Below are 15393 nucleotides of genomic sequence, written 5' to 3' on the forward strand. Positions count from 1 at the left end.
CCAGTTAGCTATTCTAGTATATATAGATTAATAACGTCGACCTCGAATTAATCAACTCACATAATCGGTTAATTTCCATGGGGAAACACTACCTTGTTTTCCTTTGCCTTCTAGGAATATTTTGCTTTCCTTTGCTTCACAGTTATCTGGCCTTGGCTGCAGGAACTGATGATGGGTCTGAGCAATGGGGATATGTTGAAGTTCGACCCAGTACGTCCATATATATATATATATATATAGTTTCTTAGATTTTTTTTCCTTCATTTTTACTATATATTTTGGTCTGGTCTTCCTGTCGTCAACAACAGTAGTTTCCCTATTCTCACTACGTGCAATTAATGCAGAGGCTCATCTATTTTGGTGGCATTACAAAGGTCCTTATAGGGTTGAAGATCCAACGAAACCATGGCCAATAATTTTATGGCTCCAAGGAGGACCAGTGAGTTTGAATTTTAAACAACTTGAATCTAAACGATTCATATTTATTGTGAACTATATAATATTGCTTATATTATTAGATGTGAGTTAGATTATTGTAATTTTGATATATTGTTTTGAAATCAGGGGGGCTCTGGTGTTGCATTTGGAAATTTTCTAGAAATAGGACCGCTGGACGGCAATTTGAACCCCCGCAATTCGACTTGGCTCCTGAAAGCAGATCTTTTATTTGTGGTGCTTTTTTTTTTTTGTTGGTGCATCACTCTTGTCGATGTTTTTTTTTCTCCCCTCTTTGGCTTATATGGCAAAAAGTGAGTGATTTCGTTGGCTCATGGGATTTAGGATAGCCCGGTGGCAACAGGATTTAGTTACGTGGAGGACGAGGCACTGGTGGTTAGGAGTGATGAAGACGCAGCAGCTGATTTAACTGCTTTGTTGAAAGAGCTCTTTAATGGAAACGAAACTCTCCAAAAAAGTCCTTTATACATTTTTGCTGAGTCATATGGAGGCAAATTTGCTGCCACACTCGGGGTTTCAGCTCTAAAAGCCATTGAAGCAGGGGAATTGAAGCTTCAACTAGGGGGTATAAGCACACAATATTTTTATTTTATGTTGTATGATTGTAAGTGTCTCAGTTAGAGAAAATGTTTCCTACTTTGATTTTCAGGAGTTGCTTTGGGAGATAGCTGGATTTCTCCTGAAGATTTCGTGGTAAGTAAATACCACGTATTGGCATGCAAATCAAAGCCACTTCCTTTCAGCTCGATGAGCAGATCACCTGCTAAATCTTGAGACTTTTTTAACTGGATAATGATGCAGTTTACATGGGGTCCTCTTCTCAAAGATCTATCAAGAATGAACAGCAATGGCTTAAACAGCTCAAACAGGTCCTAATCAAAGCTATACTACCAGCAACTCATGTTTTTTTTTGTTTGTCATGAATAACTGAGGTGATTTAACAAAAACTAGTCTGAAAAAATAGTTTAGCTGTAAAGATTCAGCAGCAGCTAGCTGAAGGAAAATATGAAGATGCGACATCAACATGGAGAGAACTAGAGGATGTTGTCTTTTCCAACAGTAACAATGTGGTATGCCTTCAATTAGTATATAAGCATCTGTCAGCCTCATTAATGCACACATGAAATTTCAGGAATTTGAGTAATTGTTTCAGGATTTCTACAACTTCCTTTTGGATTATGTCAATGATCCTGTCATCGGGAGCACAACCCAAGAATCAAAAGGATTTGTGGCTGCTGACAGATATTCGAGATATCTGAGCACTAAGATGTATCCATCACCAGGGAGCACTGGAGCGAGGAGCACCGAAAACCTTTATGACCTAATGAACGGGCCAATAAGACAGAAACTAAAGATTATTCCTGAGAATGTGACGTAAGTAAAACTAGGTAGTCTTCATGATTTAAATGTTTTGAGTTGTTTCATTGAATATTGTTATTTAGCAGGATTTACTCCATTAATTTGATGGATTCTACTAATTAATCCACTAATCTTCAACAGATGGGATGGACAAGGTGGGTTGGTTTTCCAGGCCTTGGTTGGTGATTTCATGAAGCCGAGAATCCAAGAGGTAAAATCTGCACTAACTTTCTTCTTTGTGTTCAATGTATCGAGTGGAAGAAGGCAGCAAACCCCATTTAGCCCATCTTAAATGTTAGAACTCGCTATTATTTTCCAGGTTGATGAGCTCTTAGCCAAAGGAATAAACGTGACTATATACAATGGACAGGTATGACAACAGCTTCAGGCTGTACAATATTATCACCTAATATATCTGGACAAACTTTTTTTTTTTGTTTGCCTTTAACAATATTCCCATGGTGTTCCCTCCCACATGAAAGATGCACAGAGCTAGAATCATTTTTTTTTAAAATTAGAAATTTTCTTTTCGGCTAAATATAAAACGAATTATATGTATAATGTGTTTGTGTGTGTGTGTAAGCATTTGGCTTTGCAAATTGAGCAAAACTCTCTTCAGTTAAAAAAAAAAAAAAACTGATATCTGGGATTCAATGACCCGTCCAAAAATATTCGAAAAGGCCAGAAAATATCTATAAAATTTATCTTATAGTGTTAACTACTTGATGCTTCATGGAAACTCATCATGAAACCAAGATAGGAGGCCATTTTTTTTTTCCAATCTCTTTAGGATTACACTCTATAAAAATTATGTTTTTAGATAGACAAATCCCTAACAAAATGGTATTAAAACCTAACAATTAGATTGATTTTTCATGAATACACAGGTTGATCTCATATGCTCAACCAAAGGAGCAGAAGCGTGGGTTAACAAACTCAAGTACCTCCATCTCAACCCTCATTTTAACTAATTGAATCAAGTTAAACTTTACAAAGCTTGAAAAGTAAACCTCTTCCTTCTTACAATATTGAATATTTCAGGTGGGATGGTTTGCAGAATTTCTTAAGTCTGGATCGTTCTCCTCTATATTGCAAAAGTGATAACACCACCACAAAGGGATTTACAAGTTCGTACAAGAACTTGTTTTTCTATTGGATCCTTGGAGCTGGCCACTTCGTAAGCACCCCCTTCACATGACCAACACTTCCATCTTCTTTTACCAAATAATATTCATTGATCTTATAAATGCATGCAGGTTCCAGTCGAACAGCCTTGTGTTTCTCTGCAGATGGTGGGGAATGTTACTAAATCACCAAATAACTTTTAGTGGTTTATAATGGCAGGACAAATTGTCCACCAATGTTAGAGAAATATATTGATTCTCCCATCAAAAACCAAAAACTAATATTGAGCTTTGAAATGGTTACGAAGAAATATGAGTTCTGCCTTTTTCATTGGAGGTGTCCTGGATAATAGCTTAAGGTTTGTTCTGTTCTCGTCTTTTCCTGTTCTCGGGTTATAGTTTGCTCTCTTTTTTTGCTGTTAATCTGTAGCTGTGCTCTTGTTCTTGCTTTCACCAATGGCTTCCTTGTAGCCTCTTGGTGGTTATTTATTGGATTCCTAGCTTATAAAATAAATAAATAAGATGGAAAAGGTTTTGAAATTACTTTCTATGGGGTAAATCTCACAGCTTAATTTCTGATTTCAATTATTGAATGGAGTCTATACTAAATTATGCTATGAAAGAAATGCCATTATCGCTAATACTCAAGACAATAAGCACACCAGGATGAGTTTGGAATCGCTACAGATCCTGTACAAATGATCTTTTTAAGAGAAGCAGCTGCAAACTGAATAATTAATTATTCAATGAGAATTAATTTCCCCAACCTTCCTATCTTTGCTGAGTCTTGGTCATGCAACAAGAGGAACCTCTTTTCCTCCTTTGCTTCCTGCGAATCCAACTATGCATGAACAAGATTTGGCCCAACGAATTGAACAGAGACTTTTTGAGGATGGTAATAATTCTGGGAAAAAAGAGACAAAAAACTATTTCCGGTTCAAGGAAAGAAAATAAAAGGAATTCTAATTTATTAAGATAATTAACATGTTAATTAAAACTATTAAAAAAACAAAGATTTCAATAGCAAATAACAGTTGCTTGATATTCTTTGTTGATGGAACACCAAAGCTCTTATAGCACTTGTTAGAACTGTTGATTTCTATCCGGAGGCTAAGCACAACAAATTTAATGTTATTTAGCAATTTATTTACTCACGGAGCGATCAATATTATTGGATAGAAGAAACACTACAATTTACAACAGTAAATAAGGAGAAACTTCATACCCACTCTCTTGGAATTACCTCACCTCTCTCTCCCTACCATTCACTTTTTACCAACCACAAAAGCAATAGCCTCTCTCTTTCTCTCTTGTGTTTGACTCACATTTGCTGCTTTCATTTGCTCTCTCAGTTGGTGCCCATTTACAGGCAAAACTTAGCCAAATATCTCAAGCATAATTTCAATATATGAGCTGAAACTTGTGGTTTGGTGTCATAATTGCACCTCTCTCACATGCCATTGTCTCCACCTAACAAGTGAAAGTTACAACCCCTTTTTCAACATTGATGGCCCATGTATTTTTTATAGCATGAAAACGAAGCAGCAACCAACCTGAAAAATTTAACTCAAAAAATCTAAGGAATCAAAGAAACGACTAACTTGATTATAGGGTTGTCGTGACAAGAGTAGGATTAGAGTGACTGTTGTCTCTTGGGGATGCAATAGCTGACCTTTGCTTCCCATTCCCGAATATGACAACCTCAATTTCTTGTTCAATCCCCCGCTCTTGAAGAACTTTAGCAAAATAATGAACTTGTTGAACTGAATTTCCTCTGTTGAAAGACAAGAAACCACACAAGATAAGGAATTTGCTCGCATTATCACATTGTTGATTGTCAATCTTGTCAGCTCTTGCTACCCTCATGACTTCTTCAGCTGATATTCTACTGTCAGGAACTAAGTTCAAGGCTTCTAGTGTAGCAAAGCCTGGCTATTCTTGTTTTTCTTCATTCCACCTCTTCAACTTGTCCCTTAGCTTTTTTTCTCTTAGAGGTATTTAATGGCTTCCAATTTGCTGTTTTTTTTAAAAAGAAATTGCTTCATTTCTTTAGAACCAATAAAAAAGATGATTCATATTCGAAATTAGGGAACTAGTTTACTTTCTTTCGAAGTATATTATATAATATATTATATTTGTATTACAGAGGTAAATGAGTGGAAGTGGATAGTTTCTTCTTGTCACCATTAACAAGACAATTGATTCCAGCTCTCTCTCTACCTTGTGAATTAATTGTTTTTGATGGGGGAATAGTCTGACAAGAAAATTTCTTAAAAGTTATCGGATTAGCCTGCAGTGGCATCATGCAATGCAAGGATATTCTATGAATTACTTGAAAACAAAATACTTCTTTAGCTTATACGAGTTGTCTTCATGAGTCCAATAATAATCTTAATTAACTAGAATGGAACCATAATGCTCATAAAATGTTAAAAATGTGAAATTACCTCAAAGCATCAGTCGACAGTTAGTATGTAGCTTTAAAAGAATAGAAAAATGACAAAGTCAATTTAATTCTATAGATATTTGAAATAGTATAATTGAATTCAATTATGTAGTTTAATATTTTATTTCAAATATAAAAATTATAAAAAGTTATTAATTGAATTCAAACCAAATATGGAATTGAATCAATTCTACAAGTAATTTGGTTTCAAATAGTCTGTTCAACAAAGTGGCTTTCCATACCATTTCTAAAGAGTGTTTACATTTATCTTTGAAATTTACTTCATACCACCTTCGAGCTTTATAGATATGCTTGGATGGAATGATCAACTAAACCTTTTCTCCAAATACTATTAAAGCCTACTACTCTTTCAAGAGTCTTCCTATCCAGAAGTCGTGGTTGTTCTCTATTCTACTCTAGAAAGCACATTTTACTTTTCCATAAGTCATCTAGTCTTAGTTTAAGAGTATAACTAGTTCTTTAAATTGCATTACATTAACTTTGATTTGTAAAATTTATAGTAAACTCAATCAAATTTTTAAAATTTAACGTTAAAGCAAACTTAATAAAAAATTAAACATGATTCATAATACTTTATCGATTAATATGCATTAATTCAAACACAATTTCATAGCAAATTAATATAATTCAAAGAAAACACTAAATCGTCTACTTATCAACAATTCAATGAAATATGTAATTTGTCAAAATTCAACCACATTTATGCTCTATTACATGAACGTGTGTGAAGTATTTAACTATATTATTAGTTGATTCCAATAATATACACAAAATCACTAATTTGACAACTTAACTTAAATTAAATGTAACACATAAATAATTAATTTATAATTAATTCAACTTATTTTTATGTTCAATTATATCAAATAATCTAATTGATTGTATTCTTAACTAATTTATCAATGAATCAATAGAATCTAAATTCATCATAAACTCTGAATTCAACTTAAATAATTATTGAATTTCAACCAAATTAAATATAAATTAATAGTAATGTAGTATGTTTACCTTACTTATAAGACTACAAGAAGGGCTAGGATGGTGGCGATAGCGACAATAACAAAGTGAACAGTGAATTTTCAACCCAAAAAAGTTAAAGGATGCTTAAAGACTAAGCATCCTTTAAGCAAAATCTAAGTGATTAATGGGTTTTTAAAGGAAAAGTGAAGGCATCAATGGTTTTTTTTTTCGTGAGAGAAAGACAACGTCTTTATGTTTTGTTAGTGTTTGATTTATTTAAAATTTTAATTGATTTTGTGCTTGTGAATAACAATGTTTTAAATTGTCGCGTTTTAAAAATACGCTATTTAAGGGGTATTTGAAAATGTGAAAGTAATTATTTTTAAAAGTGTTTTACGTTCAGAAATACATCAAAATAATATTTTTTTTATTTTTAAAAATTATTTTTGATATCAGTACATCAAAAAAATCTAAAAATACCAATAAAAATTAATTTAAAATTAAAAAATATTTTTTTAAAAATACCTTTTAAATATAAAAACAAACAAAGAGTTTTAGTAGATATCGTGTTTCCATCATTTTACCATTTTTTTTTCCAGACAATGTAACTCTCCACATTTTTAAGTTTACGGTAATAATTAAAAAAAAAAAAAAAAAACCGTTGCCAAAATCTAAGGATCACCTGTTTTTTCTTCTCTCTTCTTGTAACCCGAGACATCGAGTTTAAAGACTTAAAGTTCTTGAAACCTTAATTGACTAATCAATCAGACGATCCAGATCTCTATTTTCGCTCACTCTTAAGGAAGCTATGTTCAAGTTCTGGTATCTATCTATCTGTTGATCAACCTGAATTTCTAGGGATTTTATTTGAATTAAATTTTTTTTATATTATTATTTTCGTACAGGGGTTCTCAGGAACAACAAGGGCAGCCACGTCCACAAGAGGTTGCTCAAGGTCCAGCACAATCTTGGTACCCTCCATCTGTAGTTGGTTCCCCATCTTCCTCACGGCCTGCAACTCCAACTAGTACTAGCTCTTCCACTTCCCACAGTTTCCAAAGCCCTGCAGAACGCCCACTCTCTCCTTCACCTGCTGAAGCTGCTGCCTTTATCACTCTTTTGAAGGACAAAAGGTGACCTACTCTCATGTTTTCTTGTTCAGTATGGAATCAAATTACTGCATGCTACTGACCTTGTTTTCTACCAGATATGCTCATAAGGTTGACCGTGAATTGGATGTGCTTTAATATATGTTGTTTTGCGAACTTGATTGCATATATGTTTTACCTAATATCAAGTCAGAAAGGCATTTTTGTTTTCTTATCTAGGCTCTTTGAAGATCATTAAGGGTTTTTTTTCCCATGATTTTTGTTTTGTATTTTGTGATGTATGTTGCTACATTGAGGTGTGGTGCTTTGATAAATATTGCCTTTGTAGACGACTAGTTTTTTATCTAATCAAAATGAATAAAAATAATAAATAATTTCTGTAAACATTTGAAAGAGGAGGAAGAGGAGGATTTTCCTCGGCGTTTTTTGTTCAAATGTTACTCATCAAAATAGATGATTGCCTCTGTAGCTTGGAAAAAATCATGTTACAATGCACATGTTCTAATTACTTCTTTTCTTTGAAAATATGTCTGATAGTGTTGATGAATTACGGAAGCTATTGTCTGACAAGGATGCATACCATCAATTTTTACTCTCACTTGACCAGGTTAAAATTCAAAATAATGTAAGTTAAGCTCTTTCCTTCCTTTTCCCTTTATCGGCATTTACAATAAAATTTACCTCTTGCTTTTTGTTTGCTGAGTGGTATGGGTTAAACACTCTTGGTCTCAGCTCCTACTGGAAGGATCATAAAAGCCTAGTTCCCTGTTGGTACTGCCATCTTAACCCTATCTTGGTGTTTGTGTCTGGAGATCTTATTTTCCAAGGAATGTGCAGTATTAATGATAATAATTCAAAGTGTCATTTTGTCTTTAACTAGGCCTTTGGATTTGAGAATCATCTATCATTATTATCAGTTATGAGAAGTAGAGTGAAACTTCTAATGATTTCTTTTGTTTGAATACGTGAACAAGGAGATAAGCGGAGGTAAGAAACAAATATTGATGATTTATAATTTCCCTCTTGAATCACATCATATTTCTCTTGAAAAGTATTCTTCATTTGTAATTGACTCTGAATATGTATCTACACAAGGAACGAACCACCTCCTATTGGAAATTTATCTCAGTTTTCTATATCTTTACATGATCCAAATTAATCAAGCCGAGTGAACTTTGCTTCTTTTCATTTCTCTTTTTGTGTCCTTAGTTTTAGTTCCATCCCCTGCCACTCACAACTCATTTAGTCAATTGTTATTCTTCTGGCAGGGGATGCAAATAGACTTAGCTTTCTTTACCCTTCTCCAGAATCAAAACTGAAGATGATAATGTGATACAAGGAATAACACTGATGTCTTTTTATAGAATAAACTGCAGTGTGCAACCTGTTACAGATTTAAGAGTGACTTGTGTGTCCATGGTAACAAGTCAGGCACGACATAAACTCAGATGCTCTCATACCCAAGCAAACATGCTCTCATACCCAAGCAAACATGCTCTCATACCCAAGCAATCATGCAGGCATTTGTCAAATAAGAAGAAATCACCTGACTTGCATTTTCTTCATGTGATTGGATACTTTCTCATGCTTTCTGATCCACACCATAACTACAACTAAAATTGCATAAATATTGCATGATGTTAAATTGTTCCTTTCTTTCGTCAATCTTCCAATACGAGGGGGGGGGGGGGGAAACCTCTACTCTCCTTTAGGAAACTCCGCATAATTGTTTGTGATTGTATTTTTGGCTGTTTCCATCAGATAAGAGATGAGCTTCGCAAGGAAACTCTGCAGCTTGCGAGTAAGTGGCTGGACACATTTTTTGAAATATTTAATGTGGTTTAGCTATAAATGGATAGACTAATGTCAAATTACTGTTTTTGATATATAGGAGAGAACTTGGAGAAAGAGCCACGCATAATGGAGCTTAGAAACCAAGTGAGGTTTTAATTGTGTGGTCATTTCCTTCCTTGCTTGTTAATCTAATGGATTGAACTTAAAACCATTTTTTCCTTTGTTGTGTGCTCAGTGCAGGATAATACGGACAACTGAGCTGGCTGCTGCTAAAGAAAAACTAAACGAGCTGGAAAGACAGAAAGAAGAGTTGTTGAGGTCCTGCTCTCCTGCCTCCCTCCTGCAAAGGCTACAAGGTACAGCTTAGATTAAAGTTGATCCATTTGAAAGCTCAAAACATTTGGTAAAATAAGACATGAAAGGCGTGCTCTTAGGCATGATCTGACTGTGTTCCTAATCTGCAGAGGCAATGAATAAGACAGACGAGGAATCTGAAGCCCTCCACAGGCAGTTCCTTGATAAGGAGATAGATCTTGGGTCTTTTGTGCTGAAGTACAAAAAACTCCGTACCACCTATCACAAACGAGCACTTATCCATCTTGCAGCAAAAGCATCTCCAACTGCTTGACCTGTAATTGAATGCATACAACTACAAGAATACTGAGAACACCTGTTTGCTTGTTTGTGTAGAAGATTGATACAACTACAAGAATACTGAAAACACCTGTTTGCTTGTGTTTGTAGAAGATTGATAATCTGATGTACTTTTATCATGTTTGTGTGTCATTCGGTCATTTTATCAATAAATTCGTGTATATCGTATTTGTTATTACTTTTTGGCTCGGTTGTTTTCTCTGCTTTCAATTTTATCAGTTTCAACCAACAATAAAGGAAACTAACAAAAAGAAAGTTATTTTGGCCACGAAGGTTCTGCGTGCTTCTTCTACCCTTGTGGCAGACATTTGTGTTTTCTGCTGAAATACATGGCAATGGTGGAAGCAGAGAAGAAACAAATCCGAAATAAATGAATGAAATTTTTGTCATGGATCATCTATCTTTCTCACGTATAGAAAGAAACGGTTAGAAAAAATGCTGCCCTGCCGGCTACCGCTGTTTCTCTGTTGGAAAACAAAAACCTGCTTAGGATCCTATTATCAATTATTGGGTCAAATCATTGCAGAAACTAGATGTGATTAATGGGAATATATTTTCTCATACACAGTGGTGCTTGTGAATGTGAAACTCGGCTGGACTCTGGTTGCAGAGGATGAAGTAAAATTATATTTCAATGGAAATCTACTTGTGGAAAGCGAGCTAGGGTTTTTTTTTTTTTGAACATGAAATAGTTTGATTCATAGAGTAGGACTGCATTTTTGCAGCTCTTAAATTATTCTTCCCGTGTAACTTTGTCAAGGGAAAAAGAAAAGAGGCTCTAATCAATTCATGTGCATACCAACCATGCAGAGAAGAGAATATGTTGGGTGACATTTTTTTATATAGAAACAGCATAAAGAGATGCACTATTGCCACTAGCTGCATATGAGCACTGTAGAGAATTGTGCCCCGCAACAAATGTTCTGACTGGATAGGATGACGCGGAGAGCTATTTTTTAATTTCATGGTAAAATTATTTATTTAATTGTGAGGATTTATAAGAATCTATTTAATTTAAGAATCTCGTTGCTAGTTATAAATCTATTAGCTATGTAACTTTCAATAAAAATCATTTTCCTATAAGGATTTTAGTAATATAAATAGAGATGAATAACTTTTTTTTATTGAACAAAATTATCAAATTACAAACTTTTCAAAAATTATGAGTCTTTTTCTCTATTTTTTTTTTTATAGTTTAGAATTGTAATTTTAGAACTTGAGAACCGAACCCTAATTTTTATTCATGATATACACCATGTAAATTTCTTTCAAAGCATACTATTGACTTTATTAAACCTAACAATACAATTAAAAATGAAGGTCATCTAGAATACTATGAGGGTTTAGAAGGCAGCACAAAGAACCTTACAATAAAAATTTGATCAATAGTAGCATTTTGTAGTAGAATTAACTGTGCAAATTGACCAATTATGATGGGGTGTTGTAAATAGAGATCGCAAAATAGAGAGGAACGTGCTTGGAGGCTTATCTCAGGGCAAGCCTAACCCCATATATATTCCTGAAAATCAAACTAAACAAACTTGTTTATATGAATGGTATTGGTGAAGACAAACTTGATGGGGTTGCATAGCCTTGACAAACCAAGATAAACCATTATAGTCTAATAGACAAATCAGTCAACGTGATTGAACGACAATATGGCAAAAACCTTCCAAAGACGAGGGTGAGCTCTATGATTCTAATGGAGATGATGAAAAAGATTTTTATGAAGATGATGATGATAAAAGATATACCTATGTGTTTAGAAAGATGTTGCTAACATAAATAATTGTTGAGGATTCACAACGAAACAAGTGATTTCATATATGATGCACACCATAAACAATAACTTGATTAATTTAATTATTGATAGTGGTAGCTTCAAAAATATTATTACCAAACATGCTACTAATAAATTAAAAATACCATCAGAACCACATTAAAATAAAATCTTCTATCTTTTTAATTATCCTAGGAGGTTTTTTTTTTGGCAGCTTGAATGTTTTCCACGTCGCAATGCGTGCCAGGTTACTATTGTTGCCAAGTGATTAAATATCATTGGATTGGTACACATGTATTGTAATTTCTCTTGGGATGATTTGAGCATCCATACATACCATACCAACGGTGGTCGGAACATTAGATTTGAAGCAAATTCTGTAGCTGTGGGCAACCTTTCTAATTGGACATTGAATGGGTGAGTCTATAAAATTCAGACATGCTAAAATAACACTATCCAAATATCATTAGATATCTGCATTATATATAGCAATCCCAGTTGGGGCTCCTTTGGATAGTTACTTCAGAGACAACCCAGGTTTAATAGTAAGCCTTCTGTAGTAAGAAATTGTCTGAATTTATTTTAATTGTAAGAACATACACCAAGTTGATTTTGCCTCTCTTTTGTTTAGCCATAGAATCAGTAGAAGATGATCACATTGCAATCAGTTAATGGAAATTTGAAAAAAAAGGGCATTGACTTGATTAATAATTCTCAATCGTTGTGGAGGTTTATAGTAACAGTACCTTGCAAATCTTACGCAAGGGAGATATCTCTATCTTACAAAAATCAAAATGAAAACAAAGCACCAATTACATACGTATACAGAGAAGATAGACAATGAATTCAAAGAAATTGAAATCATAATTAATCAGTAATTGTTTCCTTGGGTGTCATCGTACTGATCAGTAGTATCAGGCTCATCACACATTGGAGACGTGAAGTAAAATGGAGTGAGCATGTATTTAACGGTGTCACGGTACACGGAAGTGGGTCGCCTGAGCTTCACTCCTGATTTCCCACCAGCAAAGTCGGTGAGGATGTTACAACTAGGGTCTGGTGATGATACAAGCCTCACTGAGCATTTCTTCTCCTTCAGTTGCTTCCCATTAATGTATTTGCTCACTATCATGTCAAATTCTCCTCTTTCATCTGTCACATCACTATCGTAATGTATTACTCTGCCTCTATCATCAGTGCATGTAAGGCATACTTTACTCCCTGCAATGCAACCAACCATCAATTCATCAAAATTAGAGATTTTACTGTATGATCTTAAGTGTATGTCATAGTTGTGACTTGTGCGCGTAAAGTAAAAACCTTGCTATGATACATCTAAGATTTGATGGATTCACCAGTAAAAACATCACAGAGGCGACAAGGGGAATACAGAGGGAGAGGGGTACCTTTAATGGGCCTGTCGCCATTAATCCAGTCATTATAACCCTTGGTGCAGTCCTGGCACATTACTTTCCCAGCAACATTTATGACCCCATAAGTTTCCTCCCAAGCCATGGCTAAAGTGGTGCATCCCACCAGAAGAGATGCTGCAATCAACGTCAAAATTGGAGCTGCCATCTTTCTTTGTTCTCTCTCTCGCTCCTGATAGATTAAAGAGACTAAATCCTTGCCTATATATATATAGTTATAGTTATAGGATGTTCTTGAGAATTTATTTCGAAATGGAAGTGGACGGGCACCACTCGTTGACGTGCAATCCATTATCTTTTTCTATATTAGCATTTTAGCATACATACTAGCTTCCCAACCCCAAATTAAAAAAAAAAAAAAAAAGGTTGACAACTGGGCTTCAACCAACATGCAATGGAGTCCCAACAAAATAATTGAAGACAGGCGAAAGGCGTCTCCGTCAAACTAATGGGTTGAGCAAGAAAATTAAAATATCATTGCTATTTCACTTGGAGATGGAAGAAAACCAAGCTGCATATTTCTTCGTAACATTTTGATCCTCGCATGATAGATAAATTTGATTCATTAACAATTTCTATCCAGAGGAAGTCCCATTGAAGTAAAGAGGAAAGAAAATAATTAAATAACCCAGCTGGAATCAAACTAGGCGTTTTTCACTGCCAAATATATATATTTAAGAGCAAAAGATCCCTAACTCTGTTACTTGTGCATGGTGTTCGTCTCTCTCTCTCTCTTGCTCGTTATTTTTTTATTATTATTATTTTATTTTTGGCGGGAGGCTATCTTCGGCTTCTCTGTAAAGGTCGTCGACTTCCGGATGGGTATTGGTTTTCATAATTCAGCACTTCTTAGATCGCAGCAATGCATGTAAGACAAATTCTAACAATGGATTAATTGAGAAGAAGGACCAAGGATTTTTTTTTTCTTTTGAATTTCAGATTCCAGTTTTGAGTTTTTTTTTTTTTCATCAGAAAGGAGAAATTAATTTTATAGTATTTAAATTATAATTAGTTAGATTTTATAAATTAAAGCTTGTTTCTAATTAAAACAAAACAAATGTTATATAATTAAAAATAATATCACATCATTAAAAAAATAACCTTGATCCAAATGGTTCATGACTTTTTATTGTTTGCAATTGCATACTGAATAAAGAAAAACTCAACCCAAATCAACACACAGCCAGCATTTGATATTAATACACATGAAATTCATAGAATGGAAGTTTTTTTATATATATAAACAGAGATGGAAGAGGAAAGGAAAAACATAAGGAAAACATATTTGGTTTTGGATTGTTTGACTTAAGGGAAAGAACCCTATACTTAGCTTCACTGTCCTTTCTTTCCTTCTAATGAAGAGAATGAGGGTATTACCGTGGTCTTATGTGATCGAAGATCCGGCTGTAATCTGTGATGTGGTGAAAGTCTTGATTTGATCCGATGGACAATGAATTTGGGTTGGGTTTTTGTTCTTCATAACTTCTATAACTTTGTAAGGTTGCCCCTGTTGTAATCCTTCTCTCTAAAATGACACAGTAAAATCTTTGGAAAAAGTCATAGGAATCTCGGCTAAAAGCGTCCTCCAGATGGTTCATATTTGATTGCAGATTCCATTTGTTTTAAATCACATGCAAGGGAAACAAGCACCTATGATCTATCAAGTCTAGCTGCTGCAAGATTGCTTGCTTTGAGGGGTGAGTTTGATTCGAGCCGAAGTTTGCCATTGTTTTAAAATTTTGTTTTTTTCTAAAGCATCAGAAGATTCTGCGATGTTGGGTGGCTGGCCCAAGTTTTCACTTTCAAGTTCATCCCAGACAATATGTTTTGTTGGGCAATCACAGAGCTTGGATTTTAGTATATGCAAAAGAAGCTTTCTTTTGGGCCTGGCAGATTTGAACGTGGCTGGCAAAATAAGATGCATAGTAATGAAACCTATCCCGACACCGAAGATCAAGGTAAGTAAATCAGAATGACAGTTTTTCAAGTTAAAATGGTATTGTTTTGAAAACAAATTAAAAAATCAAACTGAATTTTAATCATATACAAGATAAAATGAAGTATGATTTCATGCAGGCCCCAAGTTTGAAGTTCTATCTTAAATAAGTTATAAAATTGGTAAAAGTACCTTGGTGATTGTCTTATACGACATGACGGTTTATTCCAAGCCACTACTTGAAGCATACTTTGTGCGACACTTACGAGTTTGGGAATTTGATTAGATAAAATTAGAGTGACACTTGATTTTATGAAGTTTTTA

At 34.4% G+C, this 15393-nt stretch overlaps 3 protein-coding genes across 3 annotated transcripts; 2 read left to right on the plus strand and 1 right to left on the minus strand.

Annotated features, from left to right (window-relative positions):
• Positions 1–3482, plus strand: LOC133689037 (serine carboxypeptidase-like 51). Its single transcript, XM_062108743.1, has 13 exons — positions 1–210; positions 345–439; positions 565–672; positions 781–1021; positions 1106–1149; positions 1258–1325; positions 1421–1526; positions 1610–1830; positions 1957–2026; positions 2135–2185; positions 2703–2755; positions 2857–2992; positions 3072–3482. The coding sequence occupies exons 1-13, from the start codon at positions 78–80 to the stop codon at positions 3141–3143; spliced, it is 1398 nt and encodes a 465-aa protein (XP_061964727.1). The 5' UTR covers positions 1–77; the 3' UTR covers positions 3144–3482.
• Positions 3483–7015: 3533 nt separating this feature from the next.
• LOC133688424 (vacuolar protein-sorting-associated protein 37 homolog 1) lies at positions 7016–10101 on the plus strand. Its single transcript, XM_062107904.1, has 7 exons — positions 7016–7188; positions 7272–7499; positions 8013–8100; positions 9237–9276; positions 9367–9413; positions 9505–9625; positions 9734–10101. Exons 1-7 carry the CDS (start codon positions 7175–7177, stop codon positions 9895–9897), a joined length of 702 nt encoding a protein of 233 aa, XP_061963888.1. The 5' UTR covers positions 7016–7174; the 3' UTR covers positions 9898–10101.
• Positions 10102–12381: 2280 nt separating this feature from the next.
• On the minus strand, positions 12382–13331 carry LOC133690314 (pistil-specific extensin-like protein). Its single transcript, XM_062110560.1, has 2 exons — positions 13110–13331; positions 12382–12924 (listed from the first exon to the last, which is right to left on the minus strand). The coding sequence occupies exons 1-2, from the start codon at positions 13279–13281 to the stop codon at positions 12575–12577; spliced, it is 522 nt and encodes a 173-aa protein (XP_061966544.1). The 5' UTR covers positions 13282–13331; the 3' UTR covers positions 12382–12574.
• Positions 13332–15393: the final 2062 nt, after the last annotated feature.

Source organism: Populus nigra, chromosome 3, assembly GCF_951802175.1.
Source record: "Populus nigra chromosome 3, ddPopNigr1.1, whole genome shotgun sequence".
In the NCBI taxonomy this organism is placed as follows: Eukaryota; Viridiplantae; Streptophyta; class Magnoliopsida; order Malpighiales; family Salicaceae; genus Populus; species Populus nigra.

Bases quoted from the DNA above. Each gene is read 5' to 3' on its own strand.
- LOC133689037 (XM_062108743.1), top strand. From the start codon at position 78: ATGGGGAAACACTACCTTGTTTTCCTTTGCCTTCTAGGAATATTTTGC. The intron at 211-344 runs GTACGTCCATAT...CAATTAATGCAG, and splicing joins ATATGTTGAAGTTCGACCCA to AGGCTCATCTATTTTGGTGG. The intron at 1,326-1,420 runs GTCCTAATCAAA...CTGAAAAAATAG, and splicing joins GGCTTAAACAGCTCAAACAG to TTTAGCTGTAAAGATTCAGC.
- LOC133688424 (XM_062107904.1), top strand. The intron at 7,500-8,012 runs GTGACCTACTCT...TATGTCTGATAG, and splicing joins ACTCTTTTGAAGGACAAAAG to TGTTGATGAATTACGGAAGC. The intron at 9,277-9,366 runs GTAAGTGGCTGG...TTTGATATATAG, and splicing joins GGAAACTCTGCAGCTTGCGA to GAGAGAACTTGGAGAAAGAG.
- LOC133690314 (XM_062110560.1), bottom strand. From the start codon at position 13,281: ATGGCAGCTCCAATTTTGACGTTGATTGCAGCATCTCTTCTGGTGGGA. The intron at 12,925-13,109 runs GTACCCCTCTCC...GTTGCATTGCAG, and splicing joins TGGCGACAGGCCCATTAAAG to GGAGTAAAGTATGCCTTACA.